Source organism: Phyllostomus hastatus, unplaced genomic scaffold, assembly GCF_019186645.2.
Source record: "Phyllostomus hastatus isolate PE091 unplaced genomic scaffold, TTU_PhHast_1.1 phas_contig_254, whole genome shotgun sequence".
NCBI lineage: Eukaryota > Metazoa > Chordata > Mammalia > Chiroptera > Phyllostomidae > Phyllostomus > Phyllostomus hastatus.
In genome coordinates, this window is record NW_025333810.1 from 21,283,290 (window position 1) to 21,309,103 (window position 25,814).

A 25,814-nucleotide genomic window follows, 5' to 3' on the forward strand; every position below is an offset into this window, starting at 1 on the left:
GGTACATATAATCTGCTGGCAGAATCAGACAAGAAAAATTATTAAACTGCATTGTAAAAAGTACCATTATAAAGAAATAACCTATTTTCTATGGGAGCCGAACGTAGGTTTGGGTTTAGCAGGTTGGGCTTTCTTGATTAAGAAAGAGGTAATTTATATTTTAACTTTGATGTTGTAAATTTCTTTTTAAAAGAACTTAAAAGATGATAGTTTTGTGGTTTTCATATTGGTGACCTAAAAAGTTTTATCTCTTTCCAATATTTACAATCTCAATTGAATCTTGAATCTCAATTTTAATATATAGTTTCCCTTTGGGAAATAGTCAATGAATTTATTTATCATTTATTTTAAAGTTAATACACTTTTGGTAATATGAGTAAAAGCAAGTAATTTTCAGTTGAGAACAGAAGTTTATTTTCCATGGTTTATCAAAGCAGAGTTGGAACAGCAGCTATCAGTACTGTGCCAACATGTTTTTTGAGTTTCATGAGCATAAACAAACTTATTTGTTGTCACAAGTCTCAAACAACTAAATGCTGTGGTAATGGAACAAAGCTGAAGACTCTTCAGAATAAACTGCAAACAACTATTTGACCTATAAAGAGCCATTGAAGGGAAACTTTCCAATACAGTGATGTTATTTTCCTGCCTTCCATGTAAGCCAGGAAAGAATAACTAGCTGAAGGAATGTTAAAGAAGGTATAGTCTGGAGGGGGGCAGGTCATGCAAGGACATCTGGCACCTATTTGTGTTTTATCCAAGTGGACTAAAATTCAAAATAACATTTTATTATAAAAAAAGAAAAATTCTGGAAAGTCTTCTGATATACCATTTCATATTCTATTAACATATTCTGCTTGCCTTCTTCATTTAAATTAAACAAATATTTAGATGAATGAATCTTTGAATAGAGCAAGTAACTGAAACAACCTTCTCTTTGGATGTGAAGAAATAGTTTACTCCACCAAGGAATCATTTTGCAGACTGTATGACAGAAACAGGAAAAGCTTTTATAGCTAACCTGGCCCAGGAGAAATAAGACACAGCCTCAGTAGGCATAAGAGGTTTTATTAAATCTGGGACCCTAACTGGGTAGGAAGGAAAATAATTCATTTTCCTTTAGGCACTCAGAGAGAGAAAGAGAGAGAGGGAGATTCCTTTTTGCTTTGGGCTCAGTTACAGCTTGGACAGTAGTCTATATCTGAACATGAATGAAAAGAATCCCATATGAGAATCCACTGGCCAACAATAAAAACAAAACAAGCCTCACTGATAGATATTGGGTCATATGTTTCAAACACTAAATTGGGAGATGACTGTCATATCACCATTTCTTCATTTTAATACTATAAACTATATATGTTCAAACTTAAATTTTCAGCAGAACAAGCTTTTTAGGGTAAGATTTTAGTCACAAAGACATCCCAATGAATAAGCCTGAGACAATTCTTTCTTTTAACATGAGAACAAAGAAATTGCCCCACAGCTCAGAAGCATTACCTGCAGGTAAAGGAAGAGGGACAATGATACAAAGATCTAAAAATGCCAAACTGCACTTAATGTTTATGCTCTTGGTCTTTGAATGACAACCAGAGCAAAATAAATTATGAAGAAAATGAAAAAAAAAAGTCAGATAAAGAGCAAATTCCTACAATGAAGATCACTGGCCTCTTAGCAAATACAATTTTAACTCTGGCCACAAATTTCACCTTCTTCTTGGACATTCAACCCAAGTCAAAGAAATTAACTTAGTATGCACACCACTTTCAATTAATCAACACATATTTTTTTTGGAGCCTGCAAAATATCATGAACAGTTCCAGGCTCTGGGATACAGTAAATAATATCATAAGTTTTTGTCCTCAGGGATCTTACTCAAGTGTTGGAGTGAGATGGTCAATAAACAAACACAAAAAAATATCGATGACACAATTTTTAAAAGTTAATAAGCAAACTTTACAGTTTCTCATTAATGCTAAGCCAGTCTCCCAGTCACTCAGATCCAAGACACTGGAGTGACCTTTCTTATTTCTGAACAGGCTTAGCAAATTAAAGACAGAAAAAAATTCCTTAGAGAATTTCATTGCCATATAAACAGAAATATAGGTGCTATCCTAGAAATAGGAAGAGCATCATTTTAAAATAAATCTTCCAAAGCTACTTTATTTTATATTCACATTGTAATCAACATAAAAAACTAACATATCTTACTTTGACAGTCAAAAGTTATTGTTATGGTTGTATTTTTACTTGGAACAAACACTAAATTTATGTCAACACTTTCACATTGACACTATATAAACTATACATAAACTGACTATAATTTAAAATCTGTCACTGAGTGAAGCAGTAATCTGTAGTCTCTCCAGATACATCATGCTACCAATTACATTAAATAATTTTACATAAGGAAATGCCACTTTATCTTTTATGTAGAACAATGTTAATCACCCAAAGAAAATCAGTAATAGCTGCTTTTAAGACATATCCAAATAAATATGACTTACACATAAAGTAAAGGTTTCATAAAACCTTAAGTTTTCAAATTCTAATTACCAATTCTTCCAACTCTGCTATTCCCCACCAATCCCGAATATTAAATCATGTAATTCTTTCTGGGCAGTGGTTAAACGGATTTGGCTGCTTGGGCAGAAGTAAGAAAGGAGACAACTGGACTCTGGGCTCTGGGTGGTGCCTACTTACATCAATACCCCCTTTCTTAAGGAACACAGACAAGTGTGAACAAAGACTTGTACTGTCTTTCTCTAAACTCTGTCTTGGCTCTATATGTTGTTTTGATGAAATCTGATTTAGAAAAGGCTCATTCTACTTTCAACTAAGGAGAAATATACATTGTTTGATGATTAATGGAAATGTCATAACCATTTAAATGAGTCAGTGGCCATGCCTTCTTACCTATAATCAGACACTATCTTTGTTCCTAAGTCTACCACCCCTGAATCTAGTTTGGATATGATTCCAGAAGTACAAAGTGAAGGGGGTAACAAAAGGCTGAGTGATAGAATCAACCCCAAAAATGTCGGGAAAGAAAACAGAAGTAAGTAGCAAGAATATAGCAGCAGCATTACCCAGACTTTCTACAGATTCTTAACTCCCTGGTCCAGTTCCTGTGCTAACTCAGAAAACTTTCCCATCTTCCAAGTATTTTCCTTAACCTTTCCAATACAGGCAGACTCTGATGACCAACATTGTGCTTAAGTATCATAAACTACTTGAACACTCTTGCTATCAGTTATAGAGAGGATTTATTTGGTCTTTAAAATAATTGCACATTTTATTACCTTCTCTTTTGGGTGAGCATGAAATTAAGTTTAATAATATAAATAAAATTATGAAGATTATTTTGGAACTGACTATAAATGAATTGAAGCAAATAGAAAATGTGGGATGGTGCATGTTCCATAGGCTCAGGGGATTATGATTTCTAGCATAAAAACAGTAGCATGCGCACCTACTCTGTCTTTTGTCTAATAAAATAGTTCATATTCCTGTTTGTCCTCTACAATTAAACTCTAGATTTACCTTTTTCCATTTTTCTTCTACACAGAGAAACACAACTTTTTATAACTAAGCACCGAAAACTAAACAGAAATACTGCCATTTGAAAAGAAAAAGAACAAAAGAATTATATGTACCAGAAGATGAGTTTAGTTACTGAAGGTAAGTGGATCTAAATAAACTTGTGGTCATTTTTTCACAAGAAGTAATTATAATATATGTTTGGTACTTTTAGTCTACTGAACTCAGAAACTGCTTCCAGTTACAATCATAGTAGGCATATGATAAAACTCAAATTCACTGAATTTCTCATATATATTTTTTCCACCTCAGTTAAGCTAGATTAGCAAAAACAAATTTCTAGAATAAGTCTTTTTAAACTTTGAGGAGATGAGAACACTTACGTCACACAAAAAATGATAAATAGCTATTTATGAAGACAATACTGTATTATATTTAGAATACTACCTTGGTTTAAATAAATTGATTTAGGTAATATAATAACTGAAAAGATAAACATTATACTTCAACACTAATAGAATTGTAACAATTATTCTAAATACCCATGTTCATTAAACCTAGACACACTTAAAAGTTTCTTGAATTTTATAATGATGAGGTTTTGGGTCACAAATATAACATGTTAATTTATTTGAGGAATGTTAATGGAATTTACATTTCAATATTATAATACAAAACTCATATTCTGGAAAATTATTTTTTTATATTTTTGAGTAAGCTATTCCTTCACAGAATACCTGTTGTGGTAATTTCCAAATCCTCCCTGGGTCAACTGTGCTTGTTTTTCAATTTGGTGGCCAGACGATAATATTCAATATAAAAAGTTAAAATATTTATTTTATAATATATGACAGAGTGCTGACTTGTAATGAATAATTTTACACATATTCCACTATATTTCACTTAAATTTCTCTTTACACAATTTTAATCTTTTATATATTCTTATAAGGGAAAGAGCAAACTAGTTCATTAAGGAAATACAATAAATGGCTGGATTAGTCCCATTCTCATTACAAAATAAAAACAGATACTAAACCAGATGCAAAATGTTCGCTGCCTCTTCCCAAATCAAACCAGTTGAATGTACAAACCGATACAAAACTACTCTAAAGTTATGACTCCACTTTCATATCAGCATAAAAGATTATAATTTCAGTTAAATCCTTCAAAGTTCAGATGAAAACATGCTTTCCTTGGATTCAGAGCCCTCAATGAGATGTGTGGAGACACTCACCTTCACATTTCTGCGTTGTCTCACTCTGCTTGTGACCAGCAGGGCATTTGCATTCAAACGAGCCCACTGTATTGATGCAATTTCCTCCCTGACACACTCCGGGAATGGCCTGGCACTCATCAACATCTGTAAGAAGAAGGCATTTTAAACATAAATACCACTGATTTTGATACTATCTATATCTGTATCTATGTCTATATATCTTTCTCTAATGTATAGAAAAAATTCAGTTGTTCTCAAGAGGATGGTGTGAGGTGAGTCAGGACCCCTTTGTGTGTATACTTTTTAATTTATATGTAAATGTTACATAAATGTTATATATTTCATTTTGTTTTCTGATTTTTTGTTTTAAAATTTCATTTTTAAAATCCATCCATGTTGTTATATGGACAACAAATCTCTTGCTTTGATTTGCTGCAGGATACTTCTGAGTGTTCACTCTCCTGGTGATAAGCACTCAGTATACCTCTGACTTCTCTCCACCTTCATAAATAATACAATGAATGTCCCTATTACGTCTTTCATGGAGTTGAGTGAACATGGATTTTGAAGTCTGAAAGAGACTCTTTATCCTTTTGCTGTAGACCCAGAGGAGAATGACTAGATCACAGGGTATATATACTCCCACAGGAGTACATAATGCCAATGGTCAGAAAGCCCACAGCAGTCTCCATCCCACCAGCAATCTACATGCCTTCGAGTGGTCCACAGCCCTCTTACTCTGTGTGAGGATTCCTGTGTTTTCTCTTCCCTGCCCACACAGGATATAACTGTCCAATGTCCTAATTTGCTCTGGCCTCATAATTGTAAAGGGATTTTAATTATTAATTTTAGTCTTCATATCTCTGAACATAAATTACTATGCTTGTTAGCTTTTAGATTTCCTCATCTGAAAGTTGTCTGCTTATCCATTCAATACTGTTATATTGAGGTTGTTGTATTCTTTTTGTAAATTTAAAACCTTTTCTGTTTTAAACATGGCAATTATGTTCCTCCCCCTTTAAGAGGTCTATTAATTTCATCCATTTAAAAACAGGCATCTTTAATATTGACAAAATTAAATTCAAGAAACTGTAATAAAGATTTTCAGACAAATGAAAGCTGAGACTCTACAAAAAATGTTAAGGGGAGTTCTTTAGGAAAAACAAATATCAGATGGAAATTATGGTCCACAAAAAAAAATAAATAAAAAGCAATGGAAATTATAAACATGTTGATAAATATAAAACACATATTTCTCACTTAAAAAAAACTTAAAGGTAACTGGTTGTTAAAAATACTAGCAGCAATAATAACCACAATGTGTTCTGGAGGTCACAAAAATATATAGAAACAGAAAGTACAACCACAATAGCATGGAGGATTGAAGGGAAAATGGAAGAATACATCACTTATTACATTATAAGTGAAGTGGCATAATATTATTTGAGAATAGACTATAGTAAGTTAAATATGGAAAGACAAACATGTTAAAATATAAACAAAGAGGCAGAGCTAATAATCCAATTGCATAGATAAAATGGAATACTAAAATATACTCAATCAGACTCACAGATGGAGAGAGCAGGATGACAGGTAGTTGAGGGGAGCTGAGGGGCTGAAGGGGTCTAGCAAAAAGGAAAAAGGACTCATGGACATGGACAACAGTGTGGTGACTGCTGGGAGGAAGGGGATATCAAGGGACTAAATGGTAATGGAAAAAATACAATAAATATTAAATTAAAAAAGAAATTACAGATAAAAAATAAAATATACTCAATCTAATAGAGGCAAGAAAAGAGAAGAAGAAGAATAAAGAATAGGTGGGACAAACAGACAAGAAATAGGAAGATTTAAACCCAATAATATTGATAATTACATGAAATGTAAATAGTATAAACAATCCAATTTTAAAGTTTGAGATTGTCAGGCTTGACTGGTATAGCTAAGTGGATTGAGTATGGGTCTGTGAACCAAAGGGTCACCGGTTTGATTCCCAGTCAGGGCACATGCCTGGGTTGTGGGCAAGGTCCCCAGCAGGGGGCACATGAGAGGAAACCACACACTGATGTTTCTTTCCCTATCTTTCTCTCTTCCTCACCCTCTCTCTAAAAATAAATAAATAAAATTTTTTAAAAAGTAGTTTCAGATTGTCAAATTTAATTTAAAAAGGCAAGACACAATTTTATATTGTCTTAGAAAACCACTTTGCAAGAGATAGCTTAAAAAGTGAAAGGATGGCAAAGATATATCATGTTCATTAATCAAAAGAAAGCTGGAGTGGCCATGTTGCCTAGTGCTATTATGCAAAGTGTTCATCAGAACAAGAAATACTACCATGTACAAAGATGGGTATTTCGTAATGACAAAATGTTCAATTCATTAAGAAGACATAATATGAAATGTGTATGCACAAATTATAAACTGTTAAATGCCCAGACAAAAAATGACAGAACTGGAAAGAGGAATAAACAATTATAGTTGGGAATTTCCACACCACTCTCTTAGTAACTAACAGAATAAATATACCAATAGAATAAGAATATACAAGTATAAGATCTAAACTATACTTTCAACCAACCTGTCCTAATTTATATTTCTAGAACATTCCACCCAACCTTAAATATTTTTTTAATTTACTTTTAGAGAGGGGGTAAGGGAAGGGGAAGGAGAGAGAAACATTGATGTGTGAGAGAAACATCAGTTAATCACTTCCTGCATCCCTGGCATGTGCCCTGAACAGGAATCAAACCCAAGACCTTTCATTTTTTGCTCTTCAGGTCAACAGTCAACTAGCTGAGCCACACCAGTCAGGGCTCCACCCAGCTTTAGCAGAATACACATTATTTTCAACAGCACATGGAATATTTACCAAGACAGACTATATTCTGAGGCCATGTAAAAGCATTCAACATAAAAGAATTAAAATCATCCAAACTATGTTCTCTAAACACAACAAAGTTAAACTAGAAATTAATAATAGAAAACATCTGGGATATCCCTAAATATTTGGAATTTAAACAATACACTTTGAAATGATCCATGAGTTAAAGAAATCACATGAAAAATTAAAACATTTTGAATTAAATGAAAATGAGAGCACAAGGTATCAAAATTTATGGGATGCAGATAAAGAGGTATGTGGAGGTGCATACGTAGCATTAAAATGCTTATTTTACAAAAAGAGAAAGATAAAATTGGTGATCTAAGTTTTTATATTAAGAAATTTTAAAAAGAGCAAATTAAACCTAAAGTAAACAGAAGCAAAAAAATAACAATGATGAAACAGAGCAGCTGTCAAACAATAAAAATAATAAGTACAAAACCAGCCCCTCTATAAATAAGTAAAAATGACAGATCTCTGCCAAGACTGACCAACAAAAAGAAGACACAGAAGGAATGAATGATCAATATCAGAAATAAGAGTAGGTGCATCACTACGAATTCTGTAGAGATCAAGGATCAAAGGAAATAGTATTAAAAACTAATTATATTGCACTAAATTCATCCATTAAGACAAATGTACAAATTCCTTAAGACAGAAAAATTAAGATTCACTCAAGAACAAATATATAATATGAATAGATATATGTCTATTAAAGTAACTGAACTCATATTTTAAAATCTGCACAAAGAAAACTTCAGGCCTAGAGGGCTCTTCTGCTGAACTACTTCAAACAATAAAGAAGAAACAACGGCTGTTGTATACAACCCCTTACAGAAGAGGGGGCACTGCCTTACTCATTTTCTTGAGCTAACATCACTCTGACACCAAAGCCAGACAAACATATTATGAGAAAAGAAACAATAGAATAATCTCTTTTTGGAATAGGCACACAAAAATTCTTAGCAATTTTAGCAATATATAAAAAAGTTAATATATCATGACCAAGTGGGGTTGTCCCAGGAATTCAAGGTTATTTCAACACTGAAACATCAATCAATTTAATTCATTATAGTAACAGATTAATGAAAACATAGTTATCTCGTAGATATGAAAAAAGCTAGAGGCAGAATTCAACACTCATTCATCATTTTTAAAATCTCAGGAAACAAGGAATAAAAGGAAACTTCCTCAACTTGATAAGGAGCATGTACAAAAAAACTACAGCTAACATACTATCAGGAATTGGGAAATGTCTGTTGATTTAGAATTTTTGAATCTGTCATTTTATATCTATTTAAATGTGCCTTAATTTCTCTCCATGTAAAGGATAATAATCTTTAATTCACTGTACTGTCATGGTAAACACTGTTTATAAAAATAAATATAAATTATATGCAAATTTACAGTATTCAAATTAGCAGGCTAAAATAACACATTTATTAATATATATTTAATTACCAAATAGCATATACTCATTGTAATAAATGTTAATGATACAAAAAGTAGAAAATTAAAGAGATAACCATTGAAATAAGTTAGCTGTTCTCTCACTTTTACAAGTTCAGAGTGGTGGTCTGTTTAACACAAGTAAGATAACGCTCTATGTGTTGTTCTGCATCTTGCTTTTTCTAATTAAGAAAAGATCTTGTGGATACTTCTCTATGTCAGTATATACTGATTTACCCTATTATTTTTTGAAAAGTCCAGAAGTTTAGTGTATGTTAATGTATAAAAGAGAATTCAAGCCTACGAAAGCTTAGCATCCTTATTATTTCTTCCTCGCTTTAGCTATTTGTCTATAAAATTGAGTACAACAGTTCAAAATATTTTTTATACTAAAATTATAGTAGATGTCGCTTTAAAAACTTTTTTACTGAATTTATTGGGGTGACATTGGTTAATAAAAGTATATAGGTTTCAGGTGTACATCATCTGTATATTATATTGTGCATTCACCACTGTAAGTCAACTCTCCTTCCATCACCATTTATCCCTCCTATACCCTCTACCTGGGTAACCCTGAGTAGGTGACAACCTAAACAATCAGAGTGGAACTCTTACACAGGTGCCCTTCCTTGATTAGTACTAGCTGCTCACAGAAAATGCTTCTCAATACATCAGCCAGAAAGAGGGCTCTTATCATCCAGTTTTCCAATCATGTTGATTGAACACAATTACTATGATACATTTCTATACTACCATGTAAAAAGGGTCTTAACTGAAACCCATAACAAAAGGGCCAAAAAAAGTGACAAAACTTTATATAGATCTAAAATATCAACCATAATCTAATCTTGGCAACTTTACATTGTTATTTTTATTTCATGTGCTCTCTCAGACCACAGAAACAGTCTTATTAAAGGATATCTGATCCAAACGAAAAGCAACTTGAATAAAATATATGACAAAAAGTTTTTGTACCGAACAGTTTAATTCAGAACATTCAAACCGCATTATTTTTAAAATGTACTACATTTCCACTCTCATTACAATGTGGTAAAAACATCCCTAGAAACCTCTTTTCCTGGCAGATAAATCAGAGAAAGAATATCATGGTATAAGCTGAAAAACGACGCCAAACCTATAAATCCCTTAATACTATTCATAAAATTTTTTGACTCCACATTTAGTAGATTCAGTAACTTTTCAAAGAAAGAAGCAAACCAACTTTACAGGGTTTATTTTGTAATTGCCTAAAACGTATTTTCCTAGAAAAAAATTAAAACCTTTATTTTTGAAGTATCCTAGACTACACAGCTATGCAGAATTAATTCTTTTAGGTAAATCAAGTTAATCATTAAAAAAGGAAATTTTAAAGCAATCTTGTAGAAATAATCAACTTGACCTAGAGGCATACACAAGTGCTCTCTATAAAACTAAAGAAAAGCAAGCCTCAGACCCTTAAACCATGTAAGAGTTTCTACATCTTCAAAATGCTAACATAAGCAACTACTAACATCTGATTAGTTTTCCACTGTCCAGATTCCTATACAGCTGTGTTTCCATTTACCCCTTCAATGCAGGCAAACATTATTATTTCTTTACATGTTGAATCACTTTAAATTACATGTAAGAATTTTATGGAATAAAATTTAATCTTTTGAAATTTAAACCTTATATAATCACTTCAGTCAACGTCTATATGGTTATAATATAACAAAGCAATAATAATTCTAGTTCATGAACTCATTTATTCTCTAATTTCTCCAAATAAACTTGCTATAAGACCAAAATGATTTTATTATATAAATTAGTATTAGATGGTATATTATTTTTAGTTCACATTAAAATATGAACAAATTTGTACAATGGTACACACATATAAAAATGGTTCATTTCATTTATATCTGTGGGAACTAAGGACCAATTGCTATTACTACATATAATAGTGAATTGTTTTGAACTTTGCCTGTCACCAAATTAGGTTCACTTTTAAAATGGTAAGTTCTTATATTTACACTCCAGATATTTCATACATAATACTTGTATTTCTATAAAACTAAATGTTAGCCATATTGGTTCCACTTTTAAAGTATAAGTTCTTATTTCCATTGTCTATGGATATTTACACATGGTACTTGCTTTTCCATAAAAGGAATTCCAGTCTTTAAGTACAGCAATGGAAGGATTGATCTCATTCTGAAATATGAGAAATACAGGTTATCTTGGCAACCATTCATATGGTTTGATTCAGCCAGAACACCTATTCATGTATTCACAGAATTTAAATGAATCGATGAGCATCCCAACAAGCAAATATGGGTAAGTTATTACCCATAGGACTCTGCACTGGTAATAAAAGGGAGAGAGCACAGTTCTTTCTCCATCTTATCTCAACAAATGTCACTTATCTGTGTTGTCAAAGCCGGAAACCTAGGAGATAAACTCCATTTCTCTTGTCTCACTTATCTAACATCATTCCATCAGTAACAAGTGCTTACTTCCCAAATATATCTCAAATCTTCCCGCTGCCTCTATTCTGGTCTTAACCTCCATCATATACCACCAGTACTATTGCAGGAACCTTTCTTTGCTCTCACTCTGAACCCTTTCATTAATACTCTACAGAGAAATGAAAGTAATTTCATTTAAATATAAATCAAATCAAGTATAGATTATTACCTCAGTAGTGTGTAGCCATGGCCACAATGTTTTTTACTCTGTGTTGCTCTACAGAAGCTTGAGAGGAATTGGGATATTGAATTAAAAAAATTGCTTATTCTTTCTTATGCCACAGGATTCTCTTTACCTATTCTTTTTATTGAAGTTTTGTCCCTTTCAATCTACAGATTGAAGCCTTTATCTATTTTAGAAAATTTTTCTATTTTATTTTCAAGCATTTTTTCAGTTCCTTTCACCAGCTTTCTCTAGTCTGACTTCATTATGTATCAGCTTCTTTATAATCATTCTTTACTGTTGTTATCTGACATTTATTGATTTCCTTAGGCTTAACCACTGTCATCAATTCTTTTCAGTTTTATGTATGTTTATATTTTTAAATGTATATGAGGTCTGTCCAGAAGGTATCCAGCCATATAATATGAAAAATAGAGACATTTACTGAAGAAGATACAAGATACAAGAAACATTATACATAGGACAGTGATGCCTTAGTCCCCTTCAATGTAGGCACCTTGGGACTTCACACAGTTCTCCATCGCCGTCAGCTGCCTCTTCATATTTTCCTGAATCTCACTGATGATTTGAAATCTCCTCCCTTTCAAAGGTGATTTTAGCCTTGGGAAAAGCCAGAAGTTGTAGGGCACCAAATCTGGGCTGTAGGGGGGCTGAGTCACCTGGGTGATTTAATGTTTCATCAAAAAAATGTGCACAAGATATATGGCATGAGCAGGTGCATTGTTGTGATGAAGCTGCCAATCACAACCCATAGCCGAGCCTTCTGAATCATCCAAATGGTTTCCTTGGAGGAATGTTGAAGCTTAATGCAAATCTGATGAAGATCTGTGGCTCTCCTCGGTCATTTTGAATGCAATGGCTGCACAATACACATGCTCACTCAACGGCACCTACTACCCACACTGACTAATACAGTGAAGGCGTCATTTTTCATGCATGCACATTCTATAGTCCACTCTCCTTGGCTGCCAGGTTACACTGATGTCACAAAAACCATTCTCATTATATTAACAATGGCTGGACTTTTCCTAGACAGACCTCATACCTGCATTATTTGCCTTCTACTAGGTAAAGATTTGAATCATTTTTCAATTTCTTTCTTGAGTATTATCAATTCATTTTTATGTCTGATTGTTTTTACTGAACTCATAACTCTCCTTTGACTTACTTTTTATAAAAGGACCATAATTGTTTTTCATATCCTTGAGATAAGAGAGAAATATACGAATTTGGTATTTACTTGGGAATTTTTCTTTAAAGCATATTCATTGGCCCTTTCTTTATGCTCTTCCTTCTTTTTTTTTTCAGGTTTTTTTTTAGGTAGGCCTTTCCTCTTTATTACTCTTTAAATGGTGCCATTTGCTGCTGAAGCAACAAAGGGGATAGCCAAGAGGAAATTAATTGGTTTGAAAACTTTTATAGGGAATACTAATTGAAAGGGTTTCTCACCAAATTCCCACATTTCCACCCCCAGTATAAATTTTCAACTTTCCAATAGTGACGTGGCTCCCACCTTCACCCCTTCTAGACACTGACTCTTGGAGTTGCTCACTGGTGGCTCTTATGTCCTCTTTCACCCACCCTCTCCTTTACCTCAGTGAGCGTGTCAGCGAGTGGATACTAGACATGACTTGCCTCCAAAATTTCTTTCTACTATCCTTTCTTTACTCTGAGGGTCTGCAGTAGAGCTATCTCTTAGAAGGACAGTCTCTTCATCTCCAATAGAAAATCCACAGCCGCTGAATAGCATTTCAGGATGCTGATACTCAAAGTAAATGCTTTTAAGATTCTCCTTGTCCCAGTGACTTACCAGCAACTGTATGTGTTCAGCACTGCTTGTAATGGGGGGCTGTAGAACTTTATTATAGAATGCCTTGTTTCCTGTTATTCATTTCCCTGTTAGTTTTTGTCAAGTTAAAAGGGGGATATTCTGCTATTTTAAATGAGAGTTTCTATAATCAAGTCTATTTTAAGTAAAAATTTTGTACTGTATTAGAACAGCCTGTATTCATACAATATGAATTAAAGTTGAACTTCATAATGATCTGGTTAACTTAGTCAATGTAGACAGCCAAGATAAACTTATCTTTTATAATTTACACTAATCAAATGAACCAAATCTCTTTTTCCTTAGTGTTATACAGAAGGCCCATAAATAACTTTCTACTTGGGGCATCTTCCTCTCAGACTACAGCTGAGAAATTAGCTGTGCCTACCTGGTTTCAGCTGAGATTTAATGCCTACATTTTTCATGAGCAGTCCAAGTGAAGAAATTCAATGTTTCTGTACCCTAATCCCACTGGAAAAGAACACACACCAGCATTTGTTTTGCAGGGAGTACTTTAGGGCCTGTACTGCTATTTCTTTGTTTAAGCCCTTGTCGTGTGTCCTGACCAGGGCCTGACTCAGGCTCTGTCCCTGAGTTCCACGCCTCTCGTGTTGTCTGGAACAGAGTGCAGCCTCATCATTGGCCTGTTCCTGTTGTCCACGATAAAGCAAAAGATAGAACTTAATGAGCAACTTTCTCCTGCCATTTTCATTTCAAAGCTTAATTCCTAAAAATCAAATAACCAATTAATAATCATGAAAGTTTTATTTTAATATAGTTTAAAAAATGTAAATGCATAGTTCATTTGAAAATCTAAAAGAACCTAAGTCTAGTGCTAATCTTAAATAAAATACTTCCTAATTAGAGTAGATTCATTAGACTGAAAAGATTAAAAGAGAAGAAATTACTTGTAAGAAAATAATACAACATAGGCATGTGACAAGTTATGACATTTTTAAATTTGTAAATATTCTTGGAAATGGCCTAATGCCAATTTTTATTTAGTATTTTTTAAAAGACTATTTATTTATTTATTTATTTATTTTTAGAGAGCGAGGAAGGGAAAAGAAAGAGAGGGAGAGGCCCACAACCCAGGCTTGTACCCTGACTGGGAATTGAACTGGCAACTCTTTGGTTTGCAAGCCTGCACTCAATTTACTGAGCCACACCAGCCAGGGCCTAATGCCAATTTTTAAAGCTTTAAGTCACTTATTTTATGACAGTTTCAATTTTAAGACCTATGTTAGTTAACTTTGGTTGTTTTACTATATAATAAGATGCAAGAAAAGAGGAGATTAAATGTGGATTCAATATGGAAGGAGTCAAGAATTGTTATGTCTGACCTCACAGCACCTAGCAGTCCACCTTTCTGACACTGCTTATTTTAGGCCAGAAAGTCATTATAGCAATAGTTATATTGATTACTTTCCTTGTAGCTTAATTTTTGAAAAATATCATCTTAATTTTCTGTCAGCCTTCATTTCTCAGTTATTCTGTTTATCACATGATCGTGTTAAGAGGGATTAGGTCCCTCTTAAGCCACAGACAAGATATTTTTCTATTTGCATCAGCTGTGTGATGACATTATGTTCAGAACTTCAGAATGTCCTCCCTTCATTAATATGAACCATGTTTTAGAACCAATATTAAGGTATTTATAATTATCATCTACACAGCTGAAATTTATTTTTAACTCTATAAAATGCTCATTATTCTATTAAGAGATCACTATTACAAAGAAAAGTATGGCATGCACATATGTTTTATGATGTTATTTTTTCATGCCCTATATCTTCCAAGTTAATTTGGCAGCAGTATTTGGGAGAGTCTAGGAATTTAAAAGGAAAAAAAATCACAGTAAGATGTAGCCTTAAAATAGCCTGACTGAGGATTAGTATTGAATTGAGAACTTTCTGACTATGCCACAATTTTGAAATAAAGCAGAACTTTCTAAGCTTGCTTTTCCAGACATTTTAACCACATGGCAAATTTCATTTTGCTCCCGTTGCTCTATTAATCCATTAGATGTTTTTAGGCAAATGAAGCCCAAAACTTATCTTTGCTGCATAAACATAAATAAATAAGCCTTCAGACATTACTAATCCTGAAGAACATTCAGGAAGTTTTAGATCAGCTCATTTTTAATAACTGTGTTCAGAAAACCACAGCTCTCTGACAAAATACCAAGGTAAAAAAGCATAAGTGTAAATACAGAAGACGAGGAAAGTCAATAATTTGGGATGTTAGGTTGAAGTTAAGGGCATTTCTGAACCTGAAATATCTCTATGAAAAGTGGTTTGGGAAGTATTTTAATTTTAATCCCATTTATTAATTCAAAAGATATTTACTGAGCATCAACTGTATGTTAGGCACTGTTGTAGATGACTCAGAGACATTAAGGAATAAAACAGATTTCTGCCCTAATGAAGCTTACATTCTAGCTGGAAGAGAATAAAAATAATAATGATAATAAATAAGTATATCAGAAGGTTAAAAATGCTACAGAATAACAAAAAGTGTTAGTCTAGGAAATCCAGTCAGTATCAATCTAGTAAATCTGCGCAGTACTTCATCTTTAATAGTAATCTATGTAAGTTATATGGTAATCTATATACTAATCTAGGAAATCTATGCATAGTGAATACCATATAGTTTATAGTATAGCTTATTTTCTATAGGAAAAATTGCTGTTTTATCAGGAACTATACATAATCAGGCTGGTAGCAGTATCAAATTGAGGCTATACACAAGCTCCTTGAACTACAATTCTCATTTGAGTTTTAAGACACAGGACAGGCTTTTGTAATGTGCCATGTATGTGGGCTGAGTAGATAACATCTCTGCCTCTGACATGGGCTGCTGACATCAATTTGAAAAACTTCAGATGTAACTTTGTATATGGTTTAATTATAACAAATATATCTAACTCCCCACGTCTCAAATATGAGTAATGCCATTTCTTTGAATAATACAAAAGTACTTTTCTCTTTTCCTGTGATCTTACTGCTTTTTCAAAATGTATTTATTTTTATTGTCATTCAACTACAATTGTCTCCATTTTTACCCCACCACACCCCCCCATCCCTGCCTCCCACCCTCCAACCTACCCCCTTTGACTTTGTCCATGTGTCCTTTACACATGCTCCTTGATGGCCCTTCCCCTATTATCCATGACAGATCCCAGAGAAGCCAGCCCTGGGGAGAGTTTTCTTACTGGTTTTTGAAAGTTCATTGCAAGAGCTCTGTTTCTAAGCTCTAAAAATAGGTTTAATACATGTGATTTGAGAAAAGTAGCCAAAAAAATAAGAGGTAAGAATTGTGGTGGCTGAAAATTAAAGTACTTATCCAGTAAATACGTAACAATTTTTGGCTCCTTGGCTTGGAGTTTACTGTTGCAGTATCCTTAGGGCCCCAATCTAGCCCTGATATATAAGACATATATATAATAGAATATATGTGTGTGTATATATATATATATGATATATATATACACATACACACACACACAGACACACACACACACACATATATATATAGGTTGGGAAGGTTTCCTGCAGACACAAATGTAACTAACTAGAATATAAGTTCTGAAATAACTATAATCATGGAAGAGACAAAATCATTCAATTTTTTCTCTAAAGACACTATTAATAACAATACCAGGTGCCTCTCTTTTCCATGTTGCCTGGACTCAGGCTCTCATACCTTGACTGAGATTAGAAAAAATGGACAAAATGTTTTTCCTGGGTGTTAACATGTCTATGGTTTGAGGGGCCTTGGGAGGGAGCATGTAGTGCCAAGTGGATGAAGACATGGAGTGGTTTGTCTTCTGATTGTAATAAATATTTTAAACTCTTTATTAATTTTCCCTAATTTCTCATATTATCTCCCATTTACCCATTTATGTCAACAGTTGAAAAATAATTATTTATTAGGTGGCCAAGAGATAAGCCATCTCTAGTCAGGTTTGCTCATGAAGCCCCTCTTGGAAATGGTACATGGCTAAAGGTCACCAGCCATAGTGGCGGGTCCTCCTCGTGCAGTGAAAGGCGATGTGACACGTGGGCGACTCTGTACAAGGCAGACAGCTAACTCACCTTGGCAAGCTCCCGTGCGGATGTTGGGAATGAAGCCCCGCCGGCAGGGCTGAGGCTGGGCAGGACACATCTCACAGGGGTGGCCCCAGGCCCGTCCAATGGTCGCACAGCACAGAGTCTTCGTGCAGACAATGCCTGTCAGCTGCCCTTGGCACATCTGGTTGTTGACCTGCGTGAAACATGGGCCTGTCCTGTAGTCTGGAATGTGAAAGGAGACAAAAAGGCAGGTTTCATCATGACAGCAGTCTCACCACACCAATACCTCCAAGTCCCTAACACAGAGGCTATTTCTTTTGACTAAAGTGTCTAAAAACAAGAGGCCAGAAAGTTTCATTTTAAAAATTCATCATTTTTCAGTATGACACTTCAGTGTAGTCTACACTAGACATTGTAAATGGGTGGCTCAAGGGCTGTGTCTGGGACACAGATGTGTTTTCTTGGCCCGCATAATGTTCTAAAAGAATTTAATTTAGTAGCCAACATTTTTAAATTGGGAAATTTCACATGAAATTTTCATTTCTGGCTTTTCCTGAAAATCTGGAAGCTCTGGCCCTGCTGGGCCTGCTGTGCTCCATGGCAGTGATGGAGCGAAGGGCTCCTTCCCTATGACACTGCTGCCCCAGCCATGCCCAGAGCTCCTCACTCATTCACATTTCCCATGTACACCTGCTTTAATGACTTCTCTGCCTAGCAAAGACTTTCTTATTAGGTAGGTAAGAGTTCAAAAAAATCAAAACAGAATCAATAAAGATGTATCTTTCCATATAACAAAGATAGAGTCTGGCAGGAGTAACCCCTGCTTGGGTGTGGTTGGTAGGGTAATAATATGGGTGTAATAATTTATGCTTCTAATTTGCATATTTCACCTACAATGTCATATGGTGTGCTTGAGTGTGATATTGTTACGTTACAGAATTACATGCTTATGATTTTGTGATTAAAAAGGGGCATTATTCGTGCCAGACCCTGTATTTGGCCAGTCTAATTTATTTATAAACATTTAGTTCTAACAACTTGATTTTTGTTTCCATGTCAGTCTGTTTACTTCTATGTGTAGCTCAGCTGTCTAGAAAGACAGTACTAATAAGGCTCATAGTCACAGATTCTTTCCAAGTAAGTTAATATTATATGATCTCCATTCTCTAGAAGATGACCATGCCATTGCTCAGTTCTGTCATTGATGATGATAAAAACTTTAGCAAATGTATGTCACATATGATCTGTAGGCAGCCTGTTCTAGGAATGTTAAGGATAGTCTATTTAGACCCCTGCATCTCACAGTGTGGTCCATGAACCAACAACATCATGCATCACTTAGGAGCTGCTTAGAAATGCAGACCCAGGTCCCACTCCAGAACCACTGCATTTTAACAAGATATTCAGGAGATCCATATGCATCTTAAAGTTTAAGAAGGACTAATCTAGACTATGGGCAACTTGAAAGCTAGGCATTCCTACTCTATTTCTCTTTTTGCTATAATTACTTCAATGAACCTATTAGATGATCAATATATATTCATTTAAGCAGAACTGAATCATTAAATAGTTTTTGAGTATTGCTGCTGCTGTTTTGAGAAACACAGTAAATCAGAGGTCAGTTCCTGAAGACTGACTAATTAAATGATTCACATTTGTTATAAAAACAGTAACAGAAATATATGGGAAAATTTTTTCCCTTTCACAGAGATTGTATGCATGCAGTTTATTAACTCTTGGAAATGTACTGAAATACATGATAATCAAGATTTCCTGATAAGCTCCAACAAAAAATGACATAATTCCATTTGAAGGGAAAGCCAGAATAAGTTTATTTGAGATTTTTGTGAGAGAAAAATAATCTCACGTTCAAAGAAGGGCCTTAAGAGTCAATAATGTTGATAAGATTTTTATGAAAAATCATTATTGGCAAACATCAAACTTGGATGTAATTTGACATTCAAAATCCTAAGCCAGAAAGACTTAGATATATAAATGTTATAGAATGACAAAAATACAACTTAGAACCACATAAAACTTCTATGTTTAATGAAGAGTCTTTCTCACATGGAGGAAAAGAACAATTTAAAAGTTCAATATAAAGAAACAAAATCTAAAATAGGTAACTTCTTTACCAAGCTGTTTTAACATTCTGTTACTCTACAGCTGAACTTCAACAAAAACAGTTCATTTTAATCCCTTGCATAAGAACAACAGATGTGCTGGCTACAAACCACGTTTCTGAAAAAGACAATCTTTGTAGTATATGTGTAGATGTGTCAACCTTGTAAATAAGCATGCTTCCCACACCACAAAAAGCCAGGTCATGCATACTTCAAACCTACTCTATTTTCCTCCAGACAACACATTATTTTGCCATTTTAAATAAATAGTAGATTCACAATAAAGTAAATTAAGTTCTGAAGAAGTTGAGGAGGAGCCGATTTTTCACAGAAAACAGATTCATGCATTCATACCTATATTGACATTCTGTAGTTTTAGGATTCCCAGAAAGAAGCCTACATAGCCTCTCATGTAATCCTATCCTTAAATAAATCAACTTATCAGGAAATTCATTCTTTCTAACTATAACATCTTAAAATTATGTCATTTTAGTCTGGCCTCTTCAGAGAAGAGGTATATCTGGACAAGGAGAGCTGTTTGTCCTCAGCAAATGAACTTTCATGTTGAAGGCTCTAATAAAGTCAACCTCAGACTCCCCTTCCGGGGATCGGAGTTTATAATATTCCTTCTAGCTTTTGCTAAAATTTCCTTCCAACTGATTACTTTAAAACTTTAAACTTACAATGGTACCTACTTATCCAAGAATTACTAACATGTATATAAACAAATATTAAATATTGAAAAGGGATTTAAATATCCTAATCAGATTAAAACATTCTGTTCCAAAATTTACACTATTTTGATTATGGCCAATGAGTCCTTAAAGACCTTAATTAAATGTTATTGGCTATGCATTCTCTTCATCAAGATGTCATCATGGGTCAAATATTGTATACCATCTTAATCATACATAGTCAAGGACATACTTGCAGTGTGATAGCAAAGTATAAAAGGAGAGAACTCCTTATTACTTGGTTAGCTGGATAGTGTGTTGGAAAGAGGTATTTTCTTCATTGTTATATGACTAAGAAAATTTTGTTGAAAATTAGCTTGTGAAACATAAATACTGCTATTTTGATATTCTAGTATCTAAGTGCAGTTAGCATGTTAACTTTTCATTATATATAACAAATATATATTTCATTTTTATTCACATTAAGCAAATGGTGCAGTTAACAAACTCATCGAAAGATTTGGGGCATCCTGCTTCTTTTCATTTCAAATAATTTAAGGTGCAACTTATACGTCATACATTCACCTCTCTTGAATGTAAAATTCAATAGTTTTTAGTAAATTTATTGAATTGCACAACCTTCACCACAATCCAGTTTTGGTTTTTGTTTTATTTTGGTTTTGGTTTCTCAGCAGACATTTATCTTTTTTTTTCATTTTTAAATTATAATTGACATACAATATTATGTCAGTTTCAGGTATGCAAGAAAGTGATTCCACATTTCTGTACCTTACAAAGTGATCACCATGATAAGTCTAGTAGCCACCTGTCACCATACACAGTTATTATGATGTTATTGACCATGTTCCCTATGCTGTGCATTATAACTCGACTTAATTTGTAACTAGAAGTGTGTACTTCTTAATCCCTACCACAATCCAATTTTGGGACATTTGCATCAGCCCAGAAAGATTCCTGGTGCCAATTTCCAGCCTCAGGCATCAACTAATCTAATTTCTGTCAATATAAAATTACCTTTCCTGGACAATTTATATAAATGGAAACATATAATATGTTGCCTTTTTCAGCTGACTTCTTTGTCTTAGAAAATGTTCTTGAGGATCACCCATGCTATGGCACAGGTCAGTACTTCAAATCCTTTTTACTGCTGAATAGTATTCCACTGTATGGTGTATTGAGTTCAAGATGCTAACTGTCTTCCTTAATGTCAACCTCAGGAAATTTTAGAAGTACAGAATATTTGAGAACAAAGCAATTAATATTTTTGTTTTAATAGATCAGTGCAAAAATGATGTACCTTTGACATTTAACAGTTGTTGATTCATTCCATTAGACTGCCTTATAAGCACAATTTAAAATTTATTTATTCAGGGTTGTGATTTTTAAGCTGAATGTGACTATACTCATATACAAAATTAGATCACTTAAATGAACCTTGGGTTTTATAAATTTACATTTATAATTTTGAGTATTTATACATTTAGTTTTTAATTAGCTTTATGAATTACTTGAGTACTTGAAGAGGTTTTTAAGTTGTACAATTGAAGATATTAGATGTATCTGACATATAAGAGGTCTGTCCAGAAAGTATCCAGCCATGCACTATGAAAAATAGAGACATTTATTGAAGAAGATAACAAGATACAAGAAACACTGTACATAGGACAATGATGCCTCAGTCCCCTTTACAGCAGGCATCGTGGGACCTCACAAAGTTCTTCCAGTTGCCACCAGCTGCCCCATCCTATTTTCCTGAATCTCATCCATGGTCTGAAATCTCTTCCCTTTCAAAGGTGATTTTAGTTTTGGGAAAAGTCAGAAGTTGCAGGGTGCCAAATATGGGCTGTAGGAGGCCTGAGTCATCTGGGTGATTTGATGTTCTTCCAAAAACCTCTGCATGAGATATGATGCATGAACAGGTGTACTGTCATGATGAGGCTGCCAATCACATAGCTGCAGCCTTCAGAATCATCTGACCAGTTTCTGCAGGAGAATGTTCAAGCTTAATGAAAAACTTGATGCAGATTTGTTGCTCTACTTGCTCATTTTGAATGCAATGGCCACACAGTACACATGTTCACTCAACTGCATCTGTCACCCCCACTGACTAGTACAGTGAAGTCATCATTGTTCACACATGTGCATTCCAGTCCACTCTCCTTGGCTGCCAGGTTACATCGATGTCACCCAAACCATTCTTGTTATATTAACAATGGCTAGGCTTTTTCCAGACAGATCTCATGTAAGCAGTTTAAGCTCTAGTCAGGTGGTTCAGTAGGTTGGAACATCATCCCATACACCAATAGATTATGAGTTCAATCCTGGGTCAGGGCACATACCCGGGTTGTTATTTGGATCCCTAGTCGGGGTGTGTACAGGAGACAACTAATTGATGTTTCTCTCTCTCTATCCCCCTTCCTTCCTTGCTCCTGCCTCCCTTCCTTCCTCTCTGTCTCTCTCTAAAATCAATAAATATATCCTTGGGTGAGGATTAAATAAATAAATACATAAATAAAGCAGCTTAAAAGGTATGGAGGTGTGTCATTAATAAGTATGAAAATGGAATCAAATAGTACTTAAAGTGACTACTAAAATCTGCTAGATTTATTAATATATTAGTAACATTTATAAGTTGAATTTAAAAGCTCACAGAATATACCCTAAACAATTGAAAGGAAGGACTTGAATAAATATCTGTACACCCATGTTCATAACTGCATTATTCACAACTCAAATGTTCACTGATGGATAAATTCATCAACAAAATAGACAGGATGGAATATTCAGCAGCCTTAAAAAGGAAGAAAATTCTGACACGTTACAACATGAATGAACCTTAAGGACATCATTGAGTGAAATAAACCAGTTACACAAGGAAAAGTGTTTTCATTCCACTTATGTCAGATACCTAAAGCAGTCAACTTCACAGAGACGTAATAGTGTGGTGGCCGCCAGGAGCTGGAGGTAAGGGTGAGTAGGGGTAGTGTTAAAAGGATATACAGTTTCAGAGACTTCCGGCCAAGATGGAGGCATAGGAAGACACACTGTCCCTCCTGGCACAACCAAAATAAGGACAATGACAATTCAGAAACAAAATAACAACCAGAACTGACAGAAAATTGAACTGTTTTGAAGTCTCACAACCAAGGAGTAAAACAGACACATTCATCCAGACCAGTAGGAAGGGTGGAGTTGGACAGCTGGATGGAGAGGGGTTACAAAACAAAAAGCGGTGGCACCGGGCGTGCAAGGCTCTTCAGGCACACAAGATGGCAGCGGGTGGACCCTGGGTGTGCAGGCAGTGGCTAGCAAACTCCGGGCATGGGGTAGCAACAGGCAGACCCAGCAAGGTGGTGATTGTGAAGTGAGGCACAGTGCACAAGGTAGCTGGCTGACCAAGAGGGTCCCACATTCATGAGCAGATAAACCAGGCAAAACTGGGAGCATAACCCAGGGTCCCAGGGCCAGGAAATAAAGCCTTAAAACACCAATTGAAAACACTTGTGGGGGTTGAGGTGCAGAGAGAGACTCCCAGCCTCACAGGAGAGTTCGTTGTAGAGACCCACAGGGTCCTGGAACATACGCAGGCCCACCCACATGGGAATCAGCACCAGAAGGGCCCAGTTTGCTTGGGGGAAGTGGGAGGGGACTGGGATCCAACAGAGAGCAAAGTAAGTGCTATTGTTCTCTCTCGGACCCTTCCCTCACATACAGCATCACAACCCAGTGACCTGCATTGCCCCGCCCTGGTGAACACCTAAGGCACTGCCCCTCATACATAACAGGAGTGACAAGACAAAAAAAAATGGCCCAAACAGAAGAACAGATCAAAGCTCCAGAGCAAATACAACTAAGCAACCAAGAGATAGCCAACCTATCAGATGCACAGTTCAAAGCACTGGTGGTCAGGATGCTCACAGAATTGGTTGAATTTGGTTGCAAATTAGATGAAAAAATGAAGGCTACGCTAAGTGAAACAAAGGAAAATGTACAGGGAACCAATAGTGATGGGAAAAAACTGGGACTCAAATCAGTGGAGTGGATCAGAAGGAAGAAAGAAACAACCAAACAGAAAAGAGTGAAGAGATAAGAATTCAGAAAAATGAGGAGAGGCTTAGGAACCTCCAGGACATCTTTAAATGTTCCAACATCCAAATTATAGGGTTCCAGAAGGGGAAGAGGAAAAGCAACAAGTGGAAAAGTTATTGGAACAAATAATAAAGGAGAACTTTCCCAATCTGGCAAAGGAAACAGACTTCCAGGAGTTCAGGAAGCTCAGAGAGTCCCAAAGAAGTTGGACCCAAGGAGAACACACCAAGGCACATCCTCATTATGTTACCCAAGATTAAAAATAAGGAGAGAATCCTACAAGCAGCAAGAGATAAGGAGACAGTTACCTGCAAAGGAGTTCCCACCAGTCTGTCAGCTGATTTCCCAAAAGAGATCTTACAGGCAAGAAAGGGCTGGAAAGAAGTATTCCAAGTCATGAAAGGCAAGGGCCTACATCCTAGATTGCTCTCTCCAGCAAAGCTTTCATTTAGAATGGAAGGACAGATAAAGTGCTTCTCAGATAAGGTCAAGTTAAAGGAGTCATCATCACCAAGCCCTTATATGAAATGTTAAAGGGACTTATCTAAGAAAAAGAAGATAAAAAACATGTATAGTTAAATGACAACAAACTCACAATTACTAACAACCACACCTAAAACAAAAACAAAACCAAAAACAAACTAAGCAAACAACTAGAACAGGAACATAACCACAGAAATGGAGATCACATGGAGGGTTAGCAACAGGGGAGTGGGAGGAGGGGGGGAAGGTACAGAGAATAAGTTGCATAGATGGTAGGTAGAAAATAGACAGGGGGAAGGCAAGAATAGTATGAGAAATGTAGAAGCTAAAGAATTTATGACCCATGGACAAGAACTAAAGGGGGGAATATGAGTGGGAGAGGGTGTGCAGGGTAGAGGGGAATGAAGGGGGGAAATGAGACAACTGTAATAGCAAAATCAATAAAATATATTTTTTAAAAAAGGGTATACAGTTTCAGTTTTGCGCTATGAAAAAAATTCTGTGAGTGAATGATGGTGATGGTAGCACAACAATGTGAATATCTTAAATGCCACTTAAGTGCACCCTTAAATTTGGTTAAGATGGTAAATTTTATATGTAGTGCAAAATTAAAAATACATTTTTAAAAAGCTCAAATAATAACCAGGGTTTTGGAATTCTATCCAAATAAAGCAAACCTGAACTTTTACCACCAAAATAAACTTTGAGTCTTTTCCATATACAAAGTTGCCATCGAGGACACAGA

At 34.9% G+C, this 25,814-nt stretch overlaps 1 protein-coding gene across 1 annotated transcript in view; it reads right to left on the bottom strand.

The window, feature by feature from the left end:
- Window positions 1–25,814, bottom strand: part of FBN2 (fibrillin 2) — a 256,232-nt gene that overhangs the window by 159,286 nt on the left and 71,132 nt on the right. Inside the window, exons 6-7 of the mRNA XM_045838059.1 lie at window positions 17,704–17,901; window positions 4,776–4,901 (exon numbers count right to left, since the gene is read on the bottom strand). Coding sequence (XP_045694015.1) covers window positions 4,776–4,901; window positions 17,704–17,901 — 324 coding nt within the window. The remainder of the gene's footprint in view (window positions 1–4,775; window positions 4,902–17,703; window positions 17,902–25,814) is intronic.